This window comes from Nematolebias whitei, chromosome 8, assembly GCF_014905685.2.
Source record: "Nematolebias whitei isolate Nwh7 chromosome 8, NemWhi1, whole genome shotgun sequence".
Lineage (NCBI taxonomy): Eukaryota > Metazoa > Chordata > Actinopteri > Cyprinodontiformes > Rivulidae > Nematolebias > Nematolebias whitei.
This window is the reverse complement of record NC_056505.1, coordinates 8931795-8955628: the sequence shown is the minus strand read 5'-3', so window position 1 is coordinate 8955628 and position 23834 is coordinate 8931795. Positions and strand designations below refer to the sequence as shown.

Below are 23834 nucleotides of genomic sequence, written 5' to 3'. Positions count from 1 at the left end.
GGGGGGGGGGGGGGTGCAGATAAGATGTTAACGAGGGCCACGTTTAGCCCCCGGGCCTTGACTTTGACACATGTGCCTTAGAGACAGGAGTAGCTTTTAAGAAACCACACATGCAAATAAGCAGGTGACCCTGGTCCAGGGCTTTATCCTGATAGTTTGCATGGAAACACGAGCGCCTGCTCAAACGTCACCACACTCCTTGTCCTGCACCGATTCGCTGATTGAATGACCTTTTCATGATCTGCACAAGCCTGTTAATCACCAGTTGATTTAAATCAGGTGTGTTGGAGCAGGAAAAAAAAAAAAAACATTAAACATGCAGGATAGAGGCGCTTGAGGATCAGGATTTAACACTCCTGGTTTAGGGTCATTTTCACCTCAGATCTCTGAAAGTCTCCAACAACGAGACTTGGACCTGACTGAACTTTGTTGGATTTTATTTTATTTTTTTACCTGGATTATTGAGCATGAACTTTGATGTCTTGAACCACTTTGGCTGCCTGGGAGGAGTTGACAGGGGAGAGGACAGCCCCCAGAAACCAACTGGTTGGTGGTGAAACAGTTTGTTTGTGACTCCTCAGATTGATGAAGCCCTTCGGATGAAGAGCGAAACATCTAAAAATAAAAAAATAAAAACTGTCCAAATGACCTGCCTGAACTTTGTTGGATTCTTTACCTGGATTATTGAGCATGAACCCTGAACTCCCAACAAATAATTTCACCGTTTCGCTCCAGCCATCTTTCCTATAACTCCGACCAGTTCCACAGTCCCTGCTGATTAAAACCATGCCCACAGCATGAAGTTGCCACCACCATGCTTCACTGCATGGAGGATTTTCTCAGTATGATGAGGTGGATTTGCCTCAGACATGGTGATGATCCTTGATGGCCTAAAAGTTGGAGTTTGGTTTCATCAGATCACAGGATCCTCTTCCACATGTGTGAGGGAAAAAAAAAAAAATCAGTCTGGCTTTTTATTTTCTTTATTCAAACTCTTTCCTTCTCTGATTAATGTCCTCTTTGCTCGGGTTTTGGTGGACGACTGTGTTTACTGGTGGCATCACTTCCTAATACTGGCTTTACTTGCTCTTTGTGGGATGTTCAGGGTTTATAATATTTTTATAACCCTACCCTGATCTGTATACTCTGAGTTCCTTGCTCTGTGTGGCGTCTCTTGCTTGCAGCTATTTAGAGGTTTTGCACTAACGTTGAGTCTGAGGCCAACAGGACAGGTGCACATCATTTGAGTCGGATCATTTGACGTTCAGATTGCTCACAGGTGATGTGAATCTAATTTAACTAATTATGTGGCTTCTGAAGGTAACGGCTGTAGCTTCTAAGCAAAGAAGCTGAATACAGATGTCAGATTTATACACATTTAAAGTTATTTAAAACTTTCTCCACCTTTAACTATAATAATTAAAATATTTTGTTTAATTTATTCAACTTGAAAAAACAGTCAAATACAAGGTTGCGGGGTTAAAAAAAATAAGAAAATCTACCAAGAAGGATGAATATGTTCATCCTTTTATAGCACCGTTATATTTTAGTGTCTGGGAAAAAGAAAAACTCAACTCAGTTTTATTTATAAAGCACTTTCCTTACACAGATGTAGTGATAAAGGAAATAGATAAAACTTATGCAACTAGAAACAACAATGCATGAAACCCCATAACAATGAAAAATGCCATTTAAATTTTAAAATTACATTAAAGCAAAATAAATAAAAGCAGCAACAAAGCAAATCTATGAAAATGAATATTAAAACATTAAAAAGGTAACACAGGCTTTTTTAATAAGAGTTGCAGTGAATGAGAGAAGTGATAACTACAGGCAAATAAAATATATATTACCCATTAATACAAGAATGCAGCAAATTATCAACTTTTATTACATTTGATTTAAATCAGTGGCGTGTCAAATGTTTATAAACTTATATTTTCAATAAAAAGTGCAATTTTTAAAACCAGCTTCACATTTGACTAAAAGTTAAGGCACATTTAGCAGACGACTGACAGCTGCTCAAGATTTTCAACCTGGAAAAAAAAAAGACCAAAGTTGAATAATGATTAAAAACACGGCTTTCTGTCGATGAGCAAATTGTTTTATCACAAACCCAGACAAGCCATTTCAGTTATAATTTCTCATATCCTGGCTATCATCTCAGCAGCCTGCTGCAAAGCTCACTCCTCTGTTTGCTCCTAATATCTGTTTGTCTCTAATCACACCAGAGCAGCTCCCCAAGCTGAACCACCAACTAATGCGTTTAGGAAATACATGGCGGACTTCGTATTAACTGGAGGAAACATTTTGAGTCTAACCCACTACAAGCTCATTAGCCGAGAATAAAGTTGGGATTAGATGCATGGAGCTGTGGTTCCAACTGGATGTGGACGTCTGGGAGGCAAAACAGCTGACGCAAAGATATTTACTTGTTTATTTATGAGCGGCCTCCATCTCAATAACATTAATGGTCTTTATCGAGTCGATGCTTGTACCTTCAGTTTATATTATTTGAACTTAGTCCAAGATAATTCTGATTAATACAACAGTACTGTAATTAAATCCTGTCTTCGTAAAATATAAAACATATCACATAACTGATTATTCAGTTTAAGTTCATGATTTTTTGTTTGCCTTCTGGGGGAAACAGTTTTTATCTAGAAGCACAAATTGCCAACATTAATCTAGTTCAAATACTGTCACGGTTAAATATTGTTTTGTACCAATGACTGACGTGCATTTTGCTTGCTGCTAATGGGCAATGATTATAACTCCGTCAATGCAGATATTGATCTAAAGTTTTGGGTGTTAGTAGCTAGGGATCATCCCCAATGCATATTCTCAAAAAAGTAAAAATAATTCACAAGATTTGGTTAAAATGTTGCCATATCTTATGGACTGTTTAATGAAATGCTCAGGAAATATTTACTGGATGTATCTCTACAACAGATTAACATTTGGAGCTAATCTAATTTAAGATGGCCGCCAACAGACTTTAGAAAAACACAGAAAAAATGTCTGTAATTCAGTCAACTGTACAGATATTGTGCTAAAATGAGGTGGAAGTTAAGACACATTAATCATGACAACGTCGGCTGTTGCATGCCATGAGATCACATTATTTTCAAGGTCAGCCCAAAATGGCTCTAACTCTGTGATTTGTCAAGTTTAGATGATCTTAGTCTCAAATTCTGGCATTTTTCATTCATTCATTCAACCTTTATTTAAACAGATAAGTCACATTGAGCTTCGAAGACTCATTTACAAATGAGACAATAAAAGTTGCGACAGTGACAACATAGGTTTTGGAGGCCAAAAAAATTCCTAACATGCTCTTAATCTTCGACTAAAGATTAATGAAAATGAAAAAAAACCTTGCACAAGCACATAATGACGCCGACATTCGGCAGGGAGGGCGGGGACGCAAAGGTGGTGAGCAGGTCCAGAGACAACACACAGAGGCACAGCAAGAGTTCTGATGAGAATGGTAAATCGCTCAGTTCACATAGTTCCCTCTGGAGAGATCCATACACTCTTGGGGGGCACCGAGGACAACGTCAGATAGAACCCAAAGAGTATGACAGATTGTTTATTCAGCCAGGCCCCTCTGATTGAGCATCAAGGTTTACAGAGCTTCCAGGCGAATTACGATAAGATGGCCTGTGAAGGCCAGTCAGGGAGCCGACTTCAGATAAACACGATTGTTTTGGGGACAGGCAGAACTTTACAGAATATGTCTACCTCAAGTCTGTGTTGGTCCTCTCGGTTCCGAAACTCCAGATTAAATGGTCACACCACTGGTCCGTGCCTGAGAGAATTCCCCAAGATCTGATCCATCTTGCCATAAGTATTTGAGTCTGGGTGCTTGAGGCACAAACCAAGCCATCACATAAGGCAGGCAGCCTGACCAGGGCCAAATTTGCTGCTGACAACTTCCTTGTTTGTTGATAGACCAGGAACCAGTCAAATCCAAAAAGCAAGAAACCATTTATCATAAATCCAATTATATATGTGCCCTGAACATCCACGATTGACAGCGGAGATAGACACATCAAGTCTTCCAAGTCAATGAGATACCCAGCTGTGTGCATGCCAACAGAGCAAATCGGCTCGCCTAAAGTCTGTCTTCTCTTCAAAGAAATGTTATCAATTGCGTTGAGGGACCAACTGACCAAATCCATGGCAAATGATGATTCAGAAGATTTGTAGAAGAGAAGCTCTAAAGTAGTTTCACAAACAGGACAGAGCAAAGCGGACAGGGAGAGGAAAGGCGTCCGCCCTTGACAAGAGCAAGAGTTGAGCTGTGGCATTAAAAGCAAAAAGTTCTAATAATCTGGAATAAAAATGATTTAACTAAAGGAGAAAATGTATTTATAAACATTTTTTTTTATGTCAGGCAACTTCCTTTCCCTGCAGCAGTGACAAATATATATATTTTTAATACAGTATTTTAATATTATAACTTTTATCGTTTTGTTTTTCTCCAGACCAAAATAGGATATTCTATTTTATGTAAGAGATCTGATAAATAAGGATATGGTCTCTAATGAGGAATGATTTGAATAAACTACAGGTCAAACACAAAGAATTGTTAATTTGATGCTTGTTTTTTATGTTCAAGTGTTAGTTTTTTGCATGTTTTGCCAAGTTGAATTAAAACGTGGTTGTTTTAACTGTTTATATAAAATCCACTTAATTACTAAATAGTTTAATAATCACAATTAGAACAAACGTATACTGAACATACACTTCAGTCTGTTGAAATGTATACAAGTACGTAAAAAATAGTTCAAGCTCACAGTATTTTATACTCTTTTCAAGCCAGATTTCAGATTTTATTAGAACAGACATGAAGCAGGCACAAAAACAGAAACAATAAACGATTATCAAGACAGACACAGTAACGACAGGAATTTAAAGTTCATCTGAGCTGAGGAACAGATTTGAGCACAGAGACACTTTGTGGTGAAGTAGAGGATTGCAGATAGTGTGATTGTTTCTCTCATGCTTTTAATAAGTCATCAGCCTTGTTGACGGATGGCAGTTTAACTCTGGGTTTTAATGCAGTATCTTTCAAGGAGCTATACTTTCAGTTATTTATCAAAAACTGATCAAATTTGCACCCAAAGCATAAAAAATTAGGCTCGAATGGTGCAAAGAAAGCTCCTGGAGAAGGCACTGGAGCTAATGCAGTCCGATATGTTAGTCAACTCGCGTTCCGATTTGCACTGCACATTTAACCAGCAGCACATTATTTCGGGCTCACATTTATTTTGACAGAGTTGCAAAAACATGCATGCATATACCAGACCGACTGAGAGCAGTGAAATATGTTAGCTGAGTGGCTATAACTGGAAAAACAATCAGCTCTGAAATGCTCAGCAGAATTACAACTTTCATCCACAGTGAGGAAATTATAAAAATAAAAAAACAGCATTGGGATGCATACAAACCCTATACTGTGCCATAGTAATATTGCTCAGTGGTAAATGCACTGCTGCAGAAAAAATATTATGCGGTGATCATATAAAATAAGCGCATGTTGGGCATATGAAGCTTTAAGCTGTAAGAAAGTGACAAACTGAGTGGAGTAACCAGTGATCCCTGTAAATCACCAGCAGCGATGGGCACGCCTCAGCTCCTGCTCTGTGCTGCAGGACGGCATGGGGAGCTGTGGTAATGCTTCCTCTGTCAAAACATATTAGAGCAGTGAGCTGGTGCTGCTGTGGGCGAGCTGTCTGCCTCATTCCTGTTTCCAGAGAGGAGGAGGAAGTCTAGCCAGTGACACCAGCTGGCTCAAACAGAAGTACGCACACAAACACACTCACACACAGTAATACTTATTTTCTGCCTGACTCCTGTTTTGACAATGGCTGATTTGTGCAACAGGTTCAACTACCTGTTCATTAGTCAGTTTCTGGTAAAGTTCGCTTAGTTTGTTTGAGCCAACGGTTGGAGAAGCTAAACTTTTTTTTTCTGTTTTGTTCTGTCTACAATCCTGCATGAATTCATCTGGACAAAATTACAGTTTCCCTCTTAAACTTCTATGAAACGATGAAGATCGATAGATCTAACATATTGGACTGCATTAGCTCCAGTGCCTTCTCCAGGAGCTTTCTTTGCACTATTCGAGCCTAATCAATCCATCCATCCCATTATCCAACTCTGGAACATACATGCATCCATGCATGGATCCATCCATCCATTCAAAGAAGATTCAAAGAAGATTAATGACAAATGGACCATGTTCAGTAGTTTCATGAATGGAATTAAAGGCTGAAAATTATTTGAATGGATGCATATAGCCTGCTACCTTTCATGCCAAAGTTTTAAAACAAAAAGTTTTATGATGCAAAATAAAAACAGAGTTGGTTATTTTGGTCAAAACTTGATATTTGCACTACCTCATTAAACTGTGAGATGTGTTAGTGCTTGGCATATGTGTTGATTATACCAAGCTACTAGCAAACAAAATTAAGCTGAGCATCTGTAAAACTGACTATTTATAGCCATTCTTGTGCTTGCTGAGGTTGCTTTGCTGTGAAGGTCATCTTGAATGAGGTTATAGTCGTAGATGTGCATTCAATGATTACTTTCAGAGTTTCATTACAATAAATCCACTGGCTCATGAGATATTTTGATTCCATGACAGAAAAGTAAACACACACACAAAGCAACATGGGCATCAATGTTATCTGTTGACAAACAGAAATTACATTATTTTAATCTGCAGAACAGAACAATAAACATATCACCTACACACATACTATAGAATAAATATTTTACAAATAGTTAACACTAAAACGTTCCAGGATAATGCTAATAAATTTGTTTTCAATCAATAAAATACCAAAACAAGTGGTCTAATAACAGACTGTTGTATCTCAACAGTGGTTTCTTACCGTCTTTATGGTGAGAAACAAGAGATTATTGTATTTTTTGAAACAGTGTTAAACTCGGTGTTAAGTTCATATAAGAATGCAAAAAAAGTTAAAGGCCATTTTGAAAATATTTGGTCAAAAACAGACATTTCAAATTGTGTTGCTTTAAGTCATGCAGCTTTTATTCAGCGTCACGTTGACTGTCACTGATGCACAGTGTGAAGCCCAGCACAACACCTGGATGATTTATTCAGTATTAAGAAATGTGACAGCTGATTAGAGCTTACCACTGCATATAAGAAATGTTATTGTAAATTGTTTTAGAACTGATTAGCAATACAGTAGTCCCTCGTTTATTTGCAGGGGTTTGGACCCTCCACTCCCCCCGCAACAAGTGAAAAAACACAAAGTAGGGATACAGTAGTTCAAGTAAACTTTATTGTCATGGAATTAAATTATGTACACTAGTAGTAGTACTAGTCATAGTAGTAAGTAGTAGTTTATTTTAGTATTTATGTATATACAGGTATATATAAATTCAATTCAAAATTACTTTATTAATCCCAAATGGAAATTACATGTTGTTGTAACTCATCATCCTGGTTTCATTAAAGAGTTGTTCTAGATGCTGATGGCTGTGGGCAGGAAGGATCTCTTCTTTCAGTGGATCTGAAGAAGCCTCTGACTGAAAACACTCTGTTGTTGTATGACAGTCTGATGAAGACAGTCAAAATTAAGGTGGTTTAAATCCTTCCCACACTCTTGCAATGTCCCTAACAATTTTCTAAACTCTAAACGCTCTAAAAGAGCACAGCATGTCATGATCTCAGCTCTCTGCCTCCGGCTGCTCTCTACCATCTGCCAGCGCTCTTGGCCACGCCCACTTCTCCGCTGCAGGAGAGGAAGCTTCTCCTGCAGCTGTGGGCTGCACACAGGAGCAGCAGGAGCTAAATAATTTAAATATATATATTTTAAATAAAAATTCCATGCCAATTGTGTGGCTCATCCATCAATCAGCCATTTGTGTGCCATGTCCAATCTTATTTTGAAAAACAGCGATAGAGCGAGTCAGCGAAAAATGAACCATGAAGTAGTGAGGGACTACTGTAAAAGAATAGACTGACACAAAGCATACAGTTCAGTGCAGTCTACTTTATAATAGGTCCATAAACATGCAAACACAAACATGAACACATAAACAGAAATAGATTCATAAATCCTTTAATAACCACAGAATTTAACCTAAACATATATCTTTATAATAGATGCCACTGCTTCCTGCACATGGGTGTTACTTTGTAAGACCATTCAGGCATATTGTTGTCAGCCAAAGTGTATTTGGCAACCTTTTCACATATTGATTTTCTGTTTTCTCCTCGCCATGCATTTGCAACGAATCAAAACATGACCATGAGCAAAAGGAATGAATCTTGTTGCTGTTTCCCATCAGGAACATCCTCACATCTCAGAACCAGTGACACCTCTATATAAATTGATGTAAAAAGATATAAGCCTCAACACTTTTAAAAAGTGGACGTTTTCATTTGCCCTCCCTACTGACTTTCATTCTTTCACCTCTTTTGCCAAATCAGAACAGAACGCGTCTTAAAATAAAATGCTCAAAATGACGAGATCCTTTATTTAACACAAGAGCCAGATTGTTATGTTTTAAAAATTACCCAAATGAAAGTGTTTTCAGAACAAATGTCTCTCAGACTCTAATCATCCGTTTGTTTCTGTCCCTCTGAGTCCAGCTTTATTCTCCGTTTTATATTTTGGCATTACGAAACACAACTTTATTGTTTTATTTAGAATACTTTATCAAACTGACTCAGATTTGTCTTAGATCGTTCTGCAGTGACTTGACAAATTTATCCATACCCTTTGAACTTTTCCACATTATGTCTCGTTACAAAAACTAACTTCAGGCTTTCTGGGATTTTATGTGATAGACCAACACAAATAACATAATTGTAAAGTGGAAAGAAAATGACACTGGGTTTACAGAAATTATTACAAGTAAAATGTCTAAAAGAGTTCTACTCAGTCACTTTTAATTCAATATATCAAACTAAAACTCAGTCGAGCCAGTTGCCTCAAGAAGTCCTCTAATCAGTGAATGAATTCCAGTACATTACAGAACATTAATGATAAAACAGCATGATGAAGACCAAGGAACATACCAGACAGGTCTGGGATAAAGTTGTTGAGAAGTTTAAAGCAGAGTTAAGTTATAAAACTATAGGCCAAGCTTTGGATGTCTCATGAAGTTCTTGTAATCCATCATCTGAAAATGGCAAGAGTAAGGCACAACTGAAAACCTATCAAGACATGGCCGTCATTTATACTGACAGGTCGAGCAAGGAAAGTATGATTCTGAGAAGCATTCAAGAAGCCCATAATAATTCTGGAGGAACAGAGATTAATAACAGCACGGGTGCAAGAATATGTCTACAAGACTATCGTGTGCATCACAAATCTGGTCTTAATGGAAAAGTGGCAAGAGAAAGTTGGAGGAAACTTTAAGAAGTCCAGTTTGTATTTCGCTGCAAGACATGAAGGGGACACAAAAACACATGGAAGGATGAAAGAACAAAACTGAGCTTTTTGGCCTATTTGCAAAACATGAGTGGCAGAAAATTAACTGCGCACCACCTTAAACACACCATCCACACTGTCAAACATGGTGATCATGCTGTGAGGATTCCTCTCTGTAGGGACAGAGAACTTGGTCAGAGTGTATGGAGCTAAATACAGGACGATCCTGGAAGATAAAACATGTTGGCTGCAAACGACTTGAGACTGGGGTGAAGGTTCACCTTCTATCAGGACAATGATCCAAAAATATCCAGCCAAAGCTAAAATAGAATGGGTTAGAGCAAAGCATATTCATGAGTTTGAATGGCCCAATCAAAGCCCAGTCCTAATTATAACTGGGAATCTGTGGATCCTGCCAGTAACTTATCAAATATTTTAGCTTGGCGCTTGTTATATTTATTGTTGTATTTTGGATTAGTTCTGTTTAAAAACAGTTATTTAGATAATGGCAGCAACATAACATAAAAAAAACTATTTATAAAATCATATAATTTAAAAGCGACAAAGAGTCCAAGTGGAAGGTGAACAAACATCTGATGACTGACAGGCAGCCGAGTCATAGTTATAAAAAGCTGCCACTGGAGTTTTTTCTCAAATAATGTGTCAAATCCGTGATCACTGAACCACAGCGGCTATTCTGATTATAACACATTTTCTTGATTGCTTTGGCCGAGCGAGGAGAGGAAAAAACAAACTGGTAGGAACAAGTAGGAACAGGCAGTTTCAAACACAAATCAGTCAGAATCTCTTCATGTCTCTTAATTTGTAGTGATATAAAACAAACTGAAGTCATTGTAATCAAAGCACAAAGCTAATAAAACAGTCTTTTTTTTCTTATTATTGGCTGCTCTCTTCTTCCACAATGAACTGTCGCATTAAGACTTGGAAATTATATTTACGCCCGATGTTCTTCCTTATTCAACCACAGACACTGAGCTACCACAGCCCTCTGTGTGGAGCAGAGAGCTGCTATCTACGGCATCCAGGTGAGCAAAAGGTGGGGGTTAAAGGCCTTGCTCAAGGGCTCAGAGTGGGGCAAATGAGGGTGGAGGCAGTTGTGGGTGTCTCACCTTTCCCACCCACATTTTGATGTTGTCGGCACTGGGAGTTGAACCTGCGATCTTCTGATCACAGGCTCACCTTCGCTAACCTCTGCGCCACCACTCCCCATAATAAAACAAATAAAACAAAATAAATAATATAAAAATACTTGTTATGTAACAAGTTCAGTCAGGTCATCTGGACGGTTTCTTTTTTTGCTGAGACGTTTCATCCTTCATCCAAAGGACTTCTTAAATCTGAGGAACCACCAAACAAACTGATTCTCACAAACAGCATCCTCCAAAGTGGGGGAAAAATAAAAAAAACGGCTTGCTGGTGCTTTCATCCACTTTGGCATGACTGTCTCAGAGGAGTTAACGGGGGAGAGGGCGGGCCCCGGAGGCCATCTTAGCACCAGCAAACTGTTTTTTGTTTTCACTATGGAGTATGCTGTTTGTGGGAATCAGTTTATTTGGTGGCTCCTCAGACTGAAGAAGTCCTTTGGATGAAGGACAAAACGTCTCAGCAAAAAAAGAAACCGTCCAGATGACCTGACTGAACATTGTTGGATTTTTACCTGGATTACTGAGCATGAACTTTGGTGCACTGGTTATGTACTTTGATCTTTTAAATGTGTTTAAATTTGTGTAAACTAGTGCAACAAAATGAGTTCTGTGATTGAGGAAAACCTTCTGTGTGACACTGCATCTCCAAATCCAAATGCCTCCAACTTCACAGCTGTTCACGAAATGATGACAAGCTAAGTCCACCGATGCTAATTGGGTAGACAAGTCAAAACACAGAAGTTAAAGGGGCATATGCATCCAAGATCCACAGACAAAGATGTGATGGTTCAGAAGAAAAGAAAATTCCAAGTGTAAAACTCCATCTCACTTTCTCAGAGCATTTCCCCGATTAGTCTCCCTTTGTGTTTTACCTTTAATTATCCTTCTCACTGGTGCCATCGCTCTGAGACTGTGCCCCCAGCCCCGACAGTGTTCTGATGAGTTCACACAGAGACCCATTAAAACCCTTTGGGAGAAAAACATTAAATGGGTGAAGAAATAAATCAGAGGCTTCCACAAGTTGAGCTTGTCAGGAATGAAGTGCCTCAAATGGCTCCAACAGAAACCATTTATAGGTCCAGTGACTGTGTGCACGAAACAGAATGAAAAATAAAACAAAGAGAACATGCTGGGTCTCTCAGTTCAGCAACAGCAACAACCATCTTTACACTAACTGCATGTTTAAGGCACAGCCAATCTGCAGCTGATAAGTGCACGTTTAGAGGACTTTGAGTGTCGCCCACCCACTCTGTGCTGAAGGTATGATCAACACCACCTATGGTCTGAACTCCTGCTCGCAGAAATGAGCAGGTTTCCAGTAACAAGGGCTATGTTTAAGCACACTTTTATATAGGATAGAAGTTAGAAAATCTATTTTGATCATAATTTGAGTAAAATATGTTTTGGTTTTTTAGTTCTGTATAATAAAGTAATATTTTTGACAATAAGTACAGGAGTAGGCATAAATAAGCTATTTAATAATTAAGGGCTACGATTTTTTCAAAAAATAAACTCCTATTTCCTGCTGCCTTTCATTAGAGTAATAATTCAAGATGGCCGCCACAGCCATGTCTTGCAATTAGCTGTGTCGGCCATCTTGAACAGGGTTGGCTCCAAAATTTTATCTGCTGTAAACGTGCACCTATTAATTACGTTCTAAAAGTGCAAATACATTTTCAGAAGTTTATTAACTATTGGATGGAGTTTTATTAAAGTCCACATTGTGGTTCATGAGATATTTTGCTAACTGTACAGTCAAACAACACACACACACACACACACACATTCACACCAAATTTTAAATTATAATCCTTCAAAACAGTTCATCTATCTATCTATCTATCTATCTATCTATCTATCTATCTATCTATATATATATATATATATATATATATATATATATATATTTTTTTTTTTTTTTTAAATATGTTAGGGATGCACAATATTGGATTTTTGACCGATAACTGATGCCGATACTGATATTTTATATACTTTCCTTTGTCAGATCATAGCCCTCTTATTTAGGCTTATTTGCTACAAAAATTGTGCAACAGCTGTAACAGCTGGTGACATATATTCAATAACAGCCATATGATATGCATAGCACTTTGACTTACATTAAATGAAAAGTGTTAAATGTTATTTATTGGCATTAGTCACCTGTGATGCTGTCTCACTTGTGGAGGCTTGTTCCAGGTTCCTATAGCTGCAGTGTGGGATCCTCTGCACTCCTGTGCATGAAGGACAGCCTTTTAAGTTCAAAGTTTTTGTCTATCCATTGTGCCGTAAGACTAATCATGCTAACGGGGCTAACACGACGTCCAAATGTCTGTGGTAAAACTCACCCAAGTGCTATCGGCTGTTAGCTTCTCAATGACGTCGGAAATGACGGCTTGTAATTCGGGTAATGTTTTGTCAGAAAAATATCTCAGACTGGGGACGACGTAGCGAGGCTCAACCTAGTCCATAAATCTTCGGAATCCGACATCCTCACCAACGAAAAATAAAACTTCCACACAGCTGACATTTCAAATTTTCCTCTTCGCCGTAAGATCAGGTAGGCGTGCGTGACGTCATCACATTGTGTTGCCGCTGCAGGCAAAAACAGCACCTTTTATATCGGTGAGTTATTTTAATGGAATGGCCGATGTCCGATATTGAACTTTAATGCTAATATCGGCCGATACCAAAACCATGCCAATAATATCGTACATATACGTGTGTGTATATTACCATATTCCTCTATCTAGTCATTGACTTAGTGGACAAACTAAATTCAGATACTCAATGTTTTAAAATTTTTTGTAAATGAGGAAGTAGTATTAGTATTAGTAGTAGTAATTATTCAATAAGTCTATGTATTCGATATTAGGGGAGAAATTTGGGCTTGGTTCATACAGCATTGGATCATTTTGTATCTTGTGTAAAAGCTAATTCCACAGGTGTATCCACATTTTTACTGAATCTGTGTTTGTAAAAGACTAAGTTGAATTTCAATCGTTCTGAAAATTAGCCTTTGTGTTTTTTCAGTTTTTGCTGCTCCCCCTTCGTTTTTGTTTCTCATCTTTTCAGCCTCGTAAACTCACTGAGATGGAAGTAATGCAGACATCAAATCCCTGCAGTGATGCTACAAAATCATTGCAAACAGAACAGCTGCTGCCATCAGTGCAGGATGATCGTCTCAGGAGATTTGATTCAGGTCTGACTTGGGTTCTCAGTTCCTATCCAGCCAGCTATGCAACTTCAGTCATTATAAATTATGTAATTTTGCATTTATGTTAAAACTCCAGGTTCGAGAATTTTATCAGGATTACTTTCAGTGAACTCAGAAATGAATTATAAAAACAACGGGTCTTTGTTTTGCTTGTGACGCACTGACAGAATGTTATATTACAGATTCAAGTCAGAGACAGAGGAGGGTCCAAGACAAGATTTTGCTCGTCAGCAGCTTATGTGTCGGGACTTATCACCACTTTATCGACACTTGAGAAGCCATCAGTCACTGATTAGGTGACCAATTAGCACAGCTGACTCTGTTTACATTACCTCGATCAGCAGCGTGCCTTGATAGGAACAGATAGCCCAGCATGATTAGAAGTGCAGAGAAAGGATGAATACAAGTAATTGGTCCTTCTGGTTCCGTCTGATTCAATATGCAGTCCATCAAAGGATGCTTGGCCGTTATATGGTGTATCAGACTTTGATTGAGGTTGGCCCCCTCCTTATACTAAAAAAGCCCACTCATAAACTACAATACCTAATCACTCACGTGTATACACTTCCTGGGCGTCAGTTGGAAAGCATATAAAGAAAAAAACTGCAGACAGTATTCTCTCTCTTTCTCACACACACTCGCGCTTGTCAGACTCGTGACTTCAGCGTGATTATTCTTCTTCAGCACCCACACAGTCAAGTTGTCATTATGGCCCCCTGACACCCAACCCTGAAAATAACGACGATCTAGGAGAAAGATTTTCACCCACCCAACACACACGGGCACACAAATCCCAACTGTGTTTCCATTTCCATGCAACAGCAAAAAAATAAATAAAAAAAGGATACAATGTCTCACAGACCCCAACGGCACAGACGGGTCTAGGATTGCAGGTGTCAAACATCAACAAACTTTGTCCGAAGAGGCACACAAAACCACACCGTGCAACTCATCCACAGTGACAGGCACTGCTTCACACATCATTTGCCTTCGTCGCTGCAGTGAAACAAAAAAATCTGATGCTTTGTAACCTGGATTTCCTGATGTATGAGGGCACTACGGCATCAGCCAGTAAGGTTTAGGTGGGGCAAATGATCGAGCATGATGTAAACTAATTCCCATTTCTGTCTTATTATGTTCTGTAAGAAGCCCAGAGTATTAATCACACTACAAGACAGTCCTTTTATGCCATTCAGTAACTATTTAACTCTATTTTTTTACCATAAGGTCTGACTTTTCCATATGGTCGGGATTCTAACCCATTTTAAATAAAGAAGCATTTTATGAATGAATGAGTAATCTCCTGCTTCTTCTTGCATGTCAAAGTTATGAGTCAAGCTCTGGTGATTAATTAGTGCTCAGAGTTTGTGATAGCCATAGCAGCTATCTTAAATCAGGTTGACTTCAAAGTTTAATCAGTGGTGGATGCACATCAAATAATTACTTTGAGAAATGTATTAAAATCCACCCATTGGTTTAGAAGATATTTTGCTAACAGACAAACAAACACACGCTTACCACACAGACACAGGCAATCGCATTACACACTTTTCATGGCAGCAGGTGATGTATACATTTCACAAAATCAAAAAAGTTACACAAGCTAAACTTAAGTCCATAAAGAATATTTATTGTCTCGAACCAGCAATCAGAATCATCACGTATCAGCGCATCTTGCCACATGATATAAAAGAGTCGGATTAAAAAATATATATATTTAAAAGTCATGACACGTGATCTTTTAATCCGTTAGTCTTGATTTTGTTATTTAAATCTGCAGAAACAGACAGAACTCACTATAGTGGATAGCTGTGCCCAACCTTGTGCTCCAACATTCAGACCCAACACCCTGTGCTTTTTTAGCACCTCACTTCATTAAGTGCCACGCCAGGAAACTTTACTGCACACCTTACAGTTCCCTGGAGATGCCAAGTCATGAAAATGCCAATCTCTGCATTGTGATACCTGCTTGAAGTTTTACTGTATTCATTATGGTTCTTTTTGAAATATAATGTGTTGTTAGTACAAGCTGTGCTCCAGCTTGTTCTGCACATATTGCAGCGTTGTCAGTTTGATCCGCAGCACCTTCAAATGCTGAAAAATACTTCATCAAGACACTTAAATTGCTCCCGAGGGCCGTCAAGAAGATTGCTTTTCTTCACCGCTTTGTGTGTGTAAACTGATAAATATGAAGCATGATTATAAAGTTCAGAGTAATGTTAAGGTAGAAAAGTCTTGTGCAGATGAAAACCTCTGTTTTGTTTGTAAACTACAAGTTTCAATTCATCATGATGCATACACTGTTTACGCTATTTAACTTTCTATATTTATGTTCTTAATTACTGGAATAAGCTTCAGTTTATTAAGTACGCATTACCAATTCCTTACTTTTTTATTTTCCTTGTTTTCTTGCCATCTGCTGTACTTGTGTATACTTTAGCCATTTTTATATTAAAATGTTGAGCTCACTCAGAACATGGGTGCTATGAATTTTGTTTCTTTGCAACTTCAAAATACTTCCTCCATGGAAATTTAAATTTAAAACAATTGAATTTAAAACATTTAAATATCTTTATTTCCTTCAAAAATATTGTTCTCTTTGAATTCTGCCTCAGTATACTTGATCCACTACAGTCTTCTAATGCTACTTTTTTGGCTAAGTTAAGGTTTTTAGCTAGCATCTTGATACTTTTAGCTTTTAGCTAGCATCTTGATACTTTTAGCTTTTAGCTAGCATCTTGCGATTTAAGCTATTAGCTAGTCTATGTTAAGCTGTTAGCTAGTCTTGTGCTATTTTTAGGTTTTTGCTACTTTTTTGCTACTTTTAGTTTTTAGCTAGCATTTTGATACTTTTAGCTTTTAGCTAGCATCTCAGTACTTTTAGCTTTAGGCTAGCATCTTGCTATGCTAAGCTGTTAGCTAGCCTTTTGCTATTTTTTTAGGTTTTAGCTACTTTTCTGCTACTTTTCGCTTATAGCTAGCATTTTGATACTTTTAGCTTTAAGCTAGCATTTTCTGACCTGCACTTTTTATTTCAATCATCTCAGTTTCAGCTTCTCCAGCAAATTTCACCAAAGTCATTCAGTACTCAGCATTTAGCATTTACTTTATTTTAACAGAAAATAAATTTTCTCTAGTTAGCAGAAGTCATTTTAGGGCACCAACACCCCCTTAACACACCTCTCCACACACACACAAAAGAATATACTGTACTTCTATTTATGTAAAATTGCCGTGTCATTTTCATATTGCATTTGATTTTCTATGAAGCTTTTACATTACTCTAATTTTCTTTGTCACCATATTAAACTAGACTCTCTGTAAGAAGAGATGTTTTATCTTAATTCAACCTCCCTAGTTAAATAAAAGTGCAAATAAGATCTAAAAAAAAATCTAACATCCTTGTACAGCAAAATATATTTGATGTATTGAAGAGGAAAGTGCTGAAGCATAAATGCAAAAGCAAAAATGTATCACAATGTGTTGCAGTTCTTCATTTAAGGTTCAGAGGAAGAAAAAGTGACAGCTGGACATGAAAAATGTACTAAATGCTTACTTTAATGGGCTAAAATGAGGTACCACACAGTTCTTTAGGGAACACAGGTAATGTTGGGTTTTACCACAGGTCTCAGAGGGCAGAAGGATGAGCACCTGACTTTATTCCATCACAACCACTGGAACAAGCAGAAATTGGTACAAACTGACTAAATATATAGTAAAAGAACAACATAACGGCATTAAAAGAGATACAACTGTGTAGACATTTATGAAAAAATGCAAAAAGCCACAACAGTAGAGCAGTAAAATATGATAATATGTTACCCATGAAAGCACTACTCAAACACCCACGATTTATGGCTATAGGTCTCAGATGAATGCTGCTCACACACTTTGAGTCAGTGCCACCACCGGCCCTTTGCAATTAGATCAGATCTCTTCACACAGCATGCAATCACTAAAGTTCTGGGCACGGATAAATCACCTCCACCTCTGCTTGGGAGAGAGGTTCCCCGTGGACAGGTAGCTTCCAGGGTCTCACTTCGAACAAACTAATTGTCTCGGCGCACCAAGACTTTGCTGGACACTGATGGGCTGCAACAATCAGGAGTCCCATCTCCAGAAGTGGCTGTATTGTTTTCACCAGGAGAGAAACATGACATGTCGGCTTTTAAGAATAAGGTATTTCAGAAAGCCCATGAGGTACAATACGATGCGGTGCATGACATCTTCTAAAAGACATTCAATCTTTCTTTTACACATAATGCTTAGTGTAATTCTTTCTTACCACAAACACTCATGGTGCTTGTGGAGCCCACTCCTCTTTTCAAGATGGAAGCAGCACAACAAACAACTGACCACAAACAGCCTGCACAGATGACACATCCTGATGCTTCTAAAGCTTCACTTAAAGCTCAGATTACATGAAAGTCACAGCTCTTCATTTTCTTCAACTCACTTGTACACTGAAAAAAAAAAACCCATCTATATTGTTTTAGAACTTTATCAGCTTCAAAATCTTAAAGAACAAACTCTCATACGGAATAAAAACTTAAGCAAACCTAATGGGCTGCGTTAATTGTTTAAATTATAATAAAGCAATTAGGTTGGTTAATATTTACAGATGTATTAGTTTCAAAACATTTCCACAGTTCTGTAAATTTTAATATAAATCTGTCCCATCACTTTGTGAGATTATGTCAATACTTAAGAGTTTAGATGCACTGGAATGACCCTGTTACCTTAAGAAAGAACAAAATAAAATTCAATACGGACATCAAACATAACACTTTAACTTAATTTTGTTTGCTTTTGGAAACCTAATGTCTTTGTGGATTCTGTTTGTGATCTTCCATCACTTGGTGAGTAATCACTGCCCCTGAAGACCTGCAAACGATTATCCTTTATATTCAGCTTCCTGTATGACGAACACACAAAATTTAATGCAAAGATCAGTCGAGCTGAATTTTCTGTTATAAATCTCTTTTATAGCGCACAGTTTAAGGGAAAATCAGCTTCATCGTTTATAAAAAGGAACATAAAGTATTCCAAGCTTACTGGGTATTCCTCACTTTGAAATGTTCACACAGTATTTGAGAAGGTAAAGTCTCTTATGTGTGTATTCTTGGCGGTGTTTCCAGATTGTATAGATCTGTAGCCATGCAAACATACAAGCTCTAATCACCCCATGTGACTACAAATCAATCAGAAAAAAACTCAACTGGATGAAATATTCAAACAAACAACCATAATCGTTCATGTCATCTTAACAGCCAATTCAAATAAAGCGTAGTAAAAATGTGTTTTTAAAGAAAACAAGGATTCTTAAAACTAAATAACTGTAAGAACGGTTGTGTTTTTTCAAGCAATATATCTTTCATGTTAACGTTACTGTGAAAATGGACTTGTGCTGAAGGAAACAATACACCTGCCAACAAAGAAATTATTGTATTTACTGGGAAAGCATAAAGACCCTGCGGGGGAGGGGTGGGCAAACACTATGCTGCTCTAAATGCTATGTGCACATAAAGGTGTTGCACTGAAATAAAACGTGCTGGCAACAATTTCCAGCAGGAAGCCCCAGAGACACAGAGAGTGAATACAAATAAATAAGAAAACAGACTCGACAGAATTACATCATTTACATTAAAAAAAAAGTTTGGGTTCGGATTAAACCTTGGACATTTCTTTTCACATTTTGGGGGCAGCTGTGGCTGAGTGGTTAGAGCAGTCGTCCTCCAGTAGGAGAGTTGGGGGGTCGATTCCACCAGCAGTCACATGCTGGAGCAAGGGCAAGACAGTGAAGCCCTCATTGCCTCCGACGTGTGTCCCATCGGTGTATGAATGTGATAAAGCATTATCTTTGTATAGATATAGTAGAGTCCTGCATGAACGTGTAAATGAGCACGGAGTGCGTTTTAAAACACTTTGAGTATCTTGACAAGATAGAAAGGCACTATATAAGTACAGTCCATTTATACAAGCGACAACTCAAGAAGCTTGCAACAAAAACCACAAAAGCCACTCGTGGAAGGTTACAGTCTGTCTCCTGGAACGTACGTGGCTGCTGCTGAATACTACACTGATGTTTAATTACAACATGATGTGCTTTCTGTCACATGTAACCACCAAGAAAACAATCCAATCAGCACAACTGTTGCAAGCGCAGCAACACAAATGGACAACATAAACATGTTGGTTCAGTTTAGCCACAGACTCACTGCAGACATAGTAACCAAGTTACTTTATAAAAGGGCGGTGAAGCTTTATAAAACAGCAGAGAAGTAATATATTGTAGTGGCACAATTACTTTAGTATTGAAAATCATTTTTAATGTAAAAAAATATATCAGCTTGTTGACTCTGGTGTTTTAGTTGACACAATTTTTTTTTTATTAAATGACTGTTTTGTTTTCAAATAAAGCAAAAATATTGTGATACATTTCTAGAGCTTTATTTTAATACTGTAATACAAAATAAAACTGGCATTTTTGCATGAGATTATCCTACCATCAGAACAAGAAACGCAATGATCAGATATTAGTATCGTTCTCGGTACAGATAAAAATTCTTGATCTGGTATTGTGACAATGTGATTGCTCCATCAAGACAGGAGCTGATTGCTGTTTATTTTAAATACCTGCCAAACAAGCTAGTGAAGCCATAGTTTTTTCCTCTTATTTCAGCTCCTTTATTATTTATTTTACATTAGATTTAAAATTCCTGAACCATTTGAAGGGTTTGTTGAAGTTTATTTTTTCATGTTTGACCAAAGTTGTCAACCTGTTGTTTTTGTCAGTTTCAGTATCTTTATTATTATTTATTTTACATTGGATGTTATATTCATAACTGCACTGACTGAACAAATTAACGTTGTGTTGTTTCTACACGCAAGCTTGTGAAACTATTGGTATGTTTAAGTGTGCAGGACTGGTGCAGAGTTTTCAATAAATATGTAATTCAGTACATTTATGTCTGCGTAAAACAACAAATATTTGAAGTTAATTCAGCACTGTTTTTCTGTATCATGTCGGTATCGGCCGGCACTAAACCTCAGATATTGGAAGTGAAAAAAGTGGATCGGTTCATCCCTAATCAGAACCTCATACGAGCCTAAGCTTACTGTGAAATGTTCAGCTCAGGTGCGCCCACGTTTTGTTCATAACTGTATCATGTAAAAAAAGTGGCTTACAAACAAAAGTTGCACATTAGTGAACAAATTAATAGGCTTTAAAATGTATAGTATAGCAAGTTAAACGGGAGTAGGAAATCAACAAACGCCGAAGCGGAGCTCTTTATTTTCTCTCTGCAGGGAATTATAGAAGTGTTGCTGCTTCAGAGACGGCTTCATTTCAGCACCACAGACAGCTCCAGCGTCCTGCGCAGTGGTTGAGGCATTCTTCCCCTCACGGTCAGTAAACAGCATCTGCTGCTTCGCCTCCACAACCACAGCAATAACTGAGGAGACTCCCAGAATCTCCAGCTCTCCATTGACTGAAGTGCCACTTAAGAGCCAAAGAGTGGGACTTTTTCCACTCAGTCATTTAAGAAAAGGCAAACCAGCCACCGTCTGACTTTTTCACATTTCTTCAACTGAGCTTGTATGTTTGATGCTTTTTTTGCTTATTATTATTTCAGTGGCAGGATAGTCAAATACTGCATATTTTTATGTCTAAAGGTTACCAAAGCCAAAAAAAAAAAGACTTTAAACTTTGGAAAATATTTAAAAACAAGGTTTTCCAAAGCATTCATATGCTAATATCTTGCTCGTTATTGTACAAATAGGTCCAAGTGCAACACAGCCCCAAGGTCTTCTAAACAAGTTCCTGAATCTTTGTTTTCACTAAGAAACCTCTTAGGGTTCAATTTATTTTTCTATTTCTTTATTAAACTGCACATAAAACCAAAAGCTAAAACCCTGTCACATCTCTAAATGGTTTTTTTTTAAAAAGCTAATTTTTAAATATGCAGCAAAACCATAAATATATAAAAGATATATTAGTTTAGAAGACCTCGCTCATTATATTATTACTGGGAGAGTGTAACACACACAGACACGCACAATATTACAGAGGCCCCTCCAGGAATATCCTTGGGCAGCCTATTAAGTTATGGTGCATGAAATATAAGTGGGTTTTTTTGCTACCTGTCTTCATTCTGAAACGTCTGGTCTCCCAGCAGCAAATCTCTGAAGCGGTAGCGAGGAGGAAGTGGAGGCACCTCTGAATCCACGTCAGCCATCTTGAGGGACGAGATGTCCAGAATAACGCCAGAGTTGCTGCAATTATTTTTCTGCGAGGTCTCAGAGGAGGGCCTGCATGACAAGAAGGGGAGCAGAGCATCATCTGCTCATCAGCATGTCTGTCTTTGCTTCACAACAGTGATCCAATGTTGACAGCTGACACTGATATGGAAGACGTAATGACAAATCCATTAGAGGCTTTTAAATATTAAAATATGAGTACAATAAAGACAGTTAAGGGTGTGCAATGACTTAATTTGCATACAAGAAGTTTAGGACACAGTTGGTCAAGAACAGGATGGAGGACAAAGGCAGTTAAAAAAAACTACCATGGGGAAAAAATGTTTTCTTTGAGTAGTAATGAGTAGAATACGGTGATGGTATAAGTTATATTAAAAGGCCTAGCATTCCTTGGAGGAATGCATATTACTCACTGCACCTCATGACAGAGTTTTAGAATAAAATCAACTTATGATGAAAAATTGAAAACTTGAAAAGTAATAAGGGCAATCTCGTGTCATTGAACAAGGTTGAGTCAGGTCCTCTGGACGAATTCTTTTTTGAAACTTTTCATATTTTATCCTAAAGCCTTCTTCAGACTGAGGAGCTGCAGTAAACTCAGTCTTGTAAGCAGCACCTTCTCGTAGTGGATCAACCAGTTTGTTGGTGACATCCAGAACTAGCTGTTCACATGATAGAGGAGGACCATCAGCCTCACATACACTCATTAGTGCCCTGATGGCCACTTGAGATTCACAGAGGGCTGAGTGAAACTAGCAATAACAGCATTGTACGAGGGGGACAGTCGAACACGGAGGCCTCCGCCCCTGTTTAACGATGGACGGTTTCTCTTCACAAAGATGGCTTCCTGCACTCCTTTCTCAAACCAACGTTCTTCTCCATCAAGGATGTGAACATCTTCATCCCTGAAAGAGTGACCGCTGGCCTGGAGATGAGTGTAGACCGCAGAGTCCTGGCCTGATGATGTTGCTCTTCTGTGCTGGGCCATCCTTTTGGCCAGTGGCTGTTTAGTTTCCCCGATGTAAGACTGATCACAGCCCTCCTGACACTGAACAGCATACACAACATTGCTCTGTTTGTGCCGGGGGACTGGATCTTTGGGATGAACCAGTCTTTGCTGTAATGTATTCTGGGGTTTGGAAGCCACTGGGACGTTGTGTTTAGAAAATAAACATCTCGGTTTCTTTGAAACTCCTACAACATATGGAATGAGCAGAATGATTTTTTTTTTTACAACCTAGTCAGGTAATTAACTTAAATATAAACATTGCTCACAGATCCAGGAATAAGAGCATAAGCTTGATATTTAATGCACAACTGAAGCTTGTATTTTTACATAAGATAACTGAACATGTAAACAAACAAACAAAACAAAAAAACAAGCATTATTCACAAGCAAAACAATTACAATTTCCAAACACAAAACTCTATTTGATGAACATCCTGTTCATAAACAGGTAGCAGAAAGATGGGGAAGAACAACCCACCTACAAAACAGGACACGTTCGCATGTGCCTGCATAGTCTCGGCTACATAACGGAGTGTTGCATGTGTTCCCAGTGTGTCATGGAGTGTCACATGTAGAGAAATGCTTCAGGAAATTACCTGTCGCCATGGGAACTCGATGATCGACGTGGAGGACTCATGATTACCTCTTGTGGGGGTTTTGAGTGAAAAAGAAAGAGAGAAGGGAGAAAATTTAAGAACAGTTGTTATGCATTCACTTCTCCAAGTCTCAGAAGGAAAATAATGTGATTACATAAACCACCTGTT

At 38.1% G+C, this 23834-nt stretch overlaps 1 protein-coding gene across 3 annotated transcripts in view; it reads right to left on the bottom strand.

Annotated features, from left to right (window-relative positions):
* The window catches only part of kcnt1b (potassium sodium-activated channel subfamily T member 1b), an 82960-nt gene extending 60906 nt beyond the window's left edge, over positions 1-22054 (bottom strand). For all 3 annotated transcript variants that reach the window (XM_037680231.1, XM_037680232.1, XM_037680233.1), the window contains exon 1: positions 21945-22054. In XM_037680231.1, the coding sequence (XP_037536159.1) occupies positions 21945-22039 (95 nt within the window). In that variant the 5' untranslated portion in view covers positions 22040-22054. The remainder of the gene's footprint in view (positions 1-21944) is intronic.
* Between the last annotated feature and the right edge of the window lie 1780 nt (positions 22055-23834).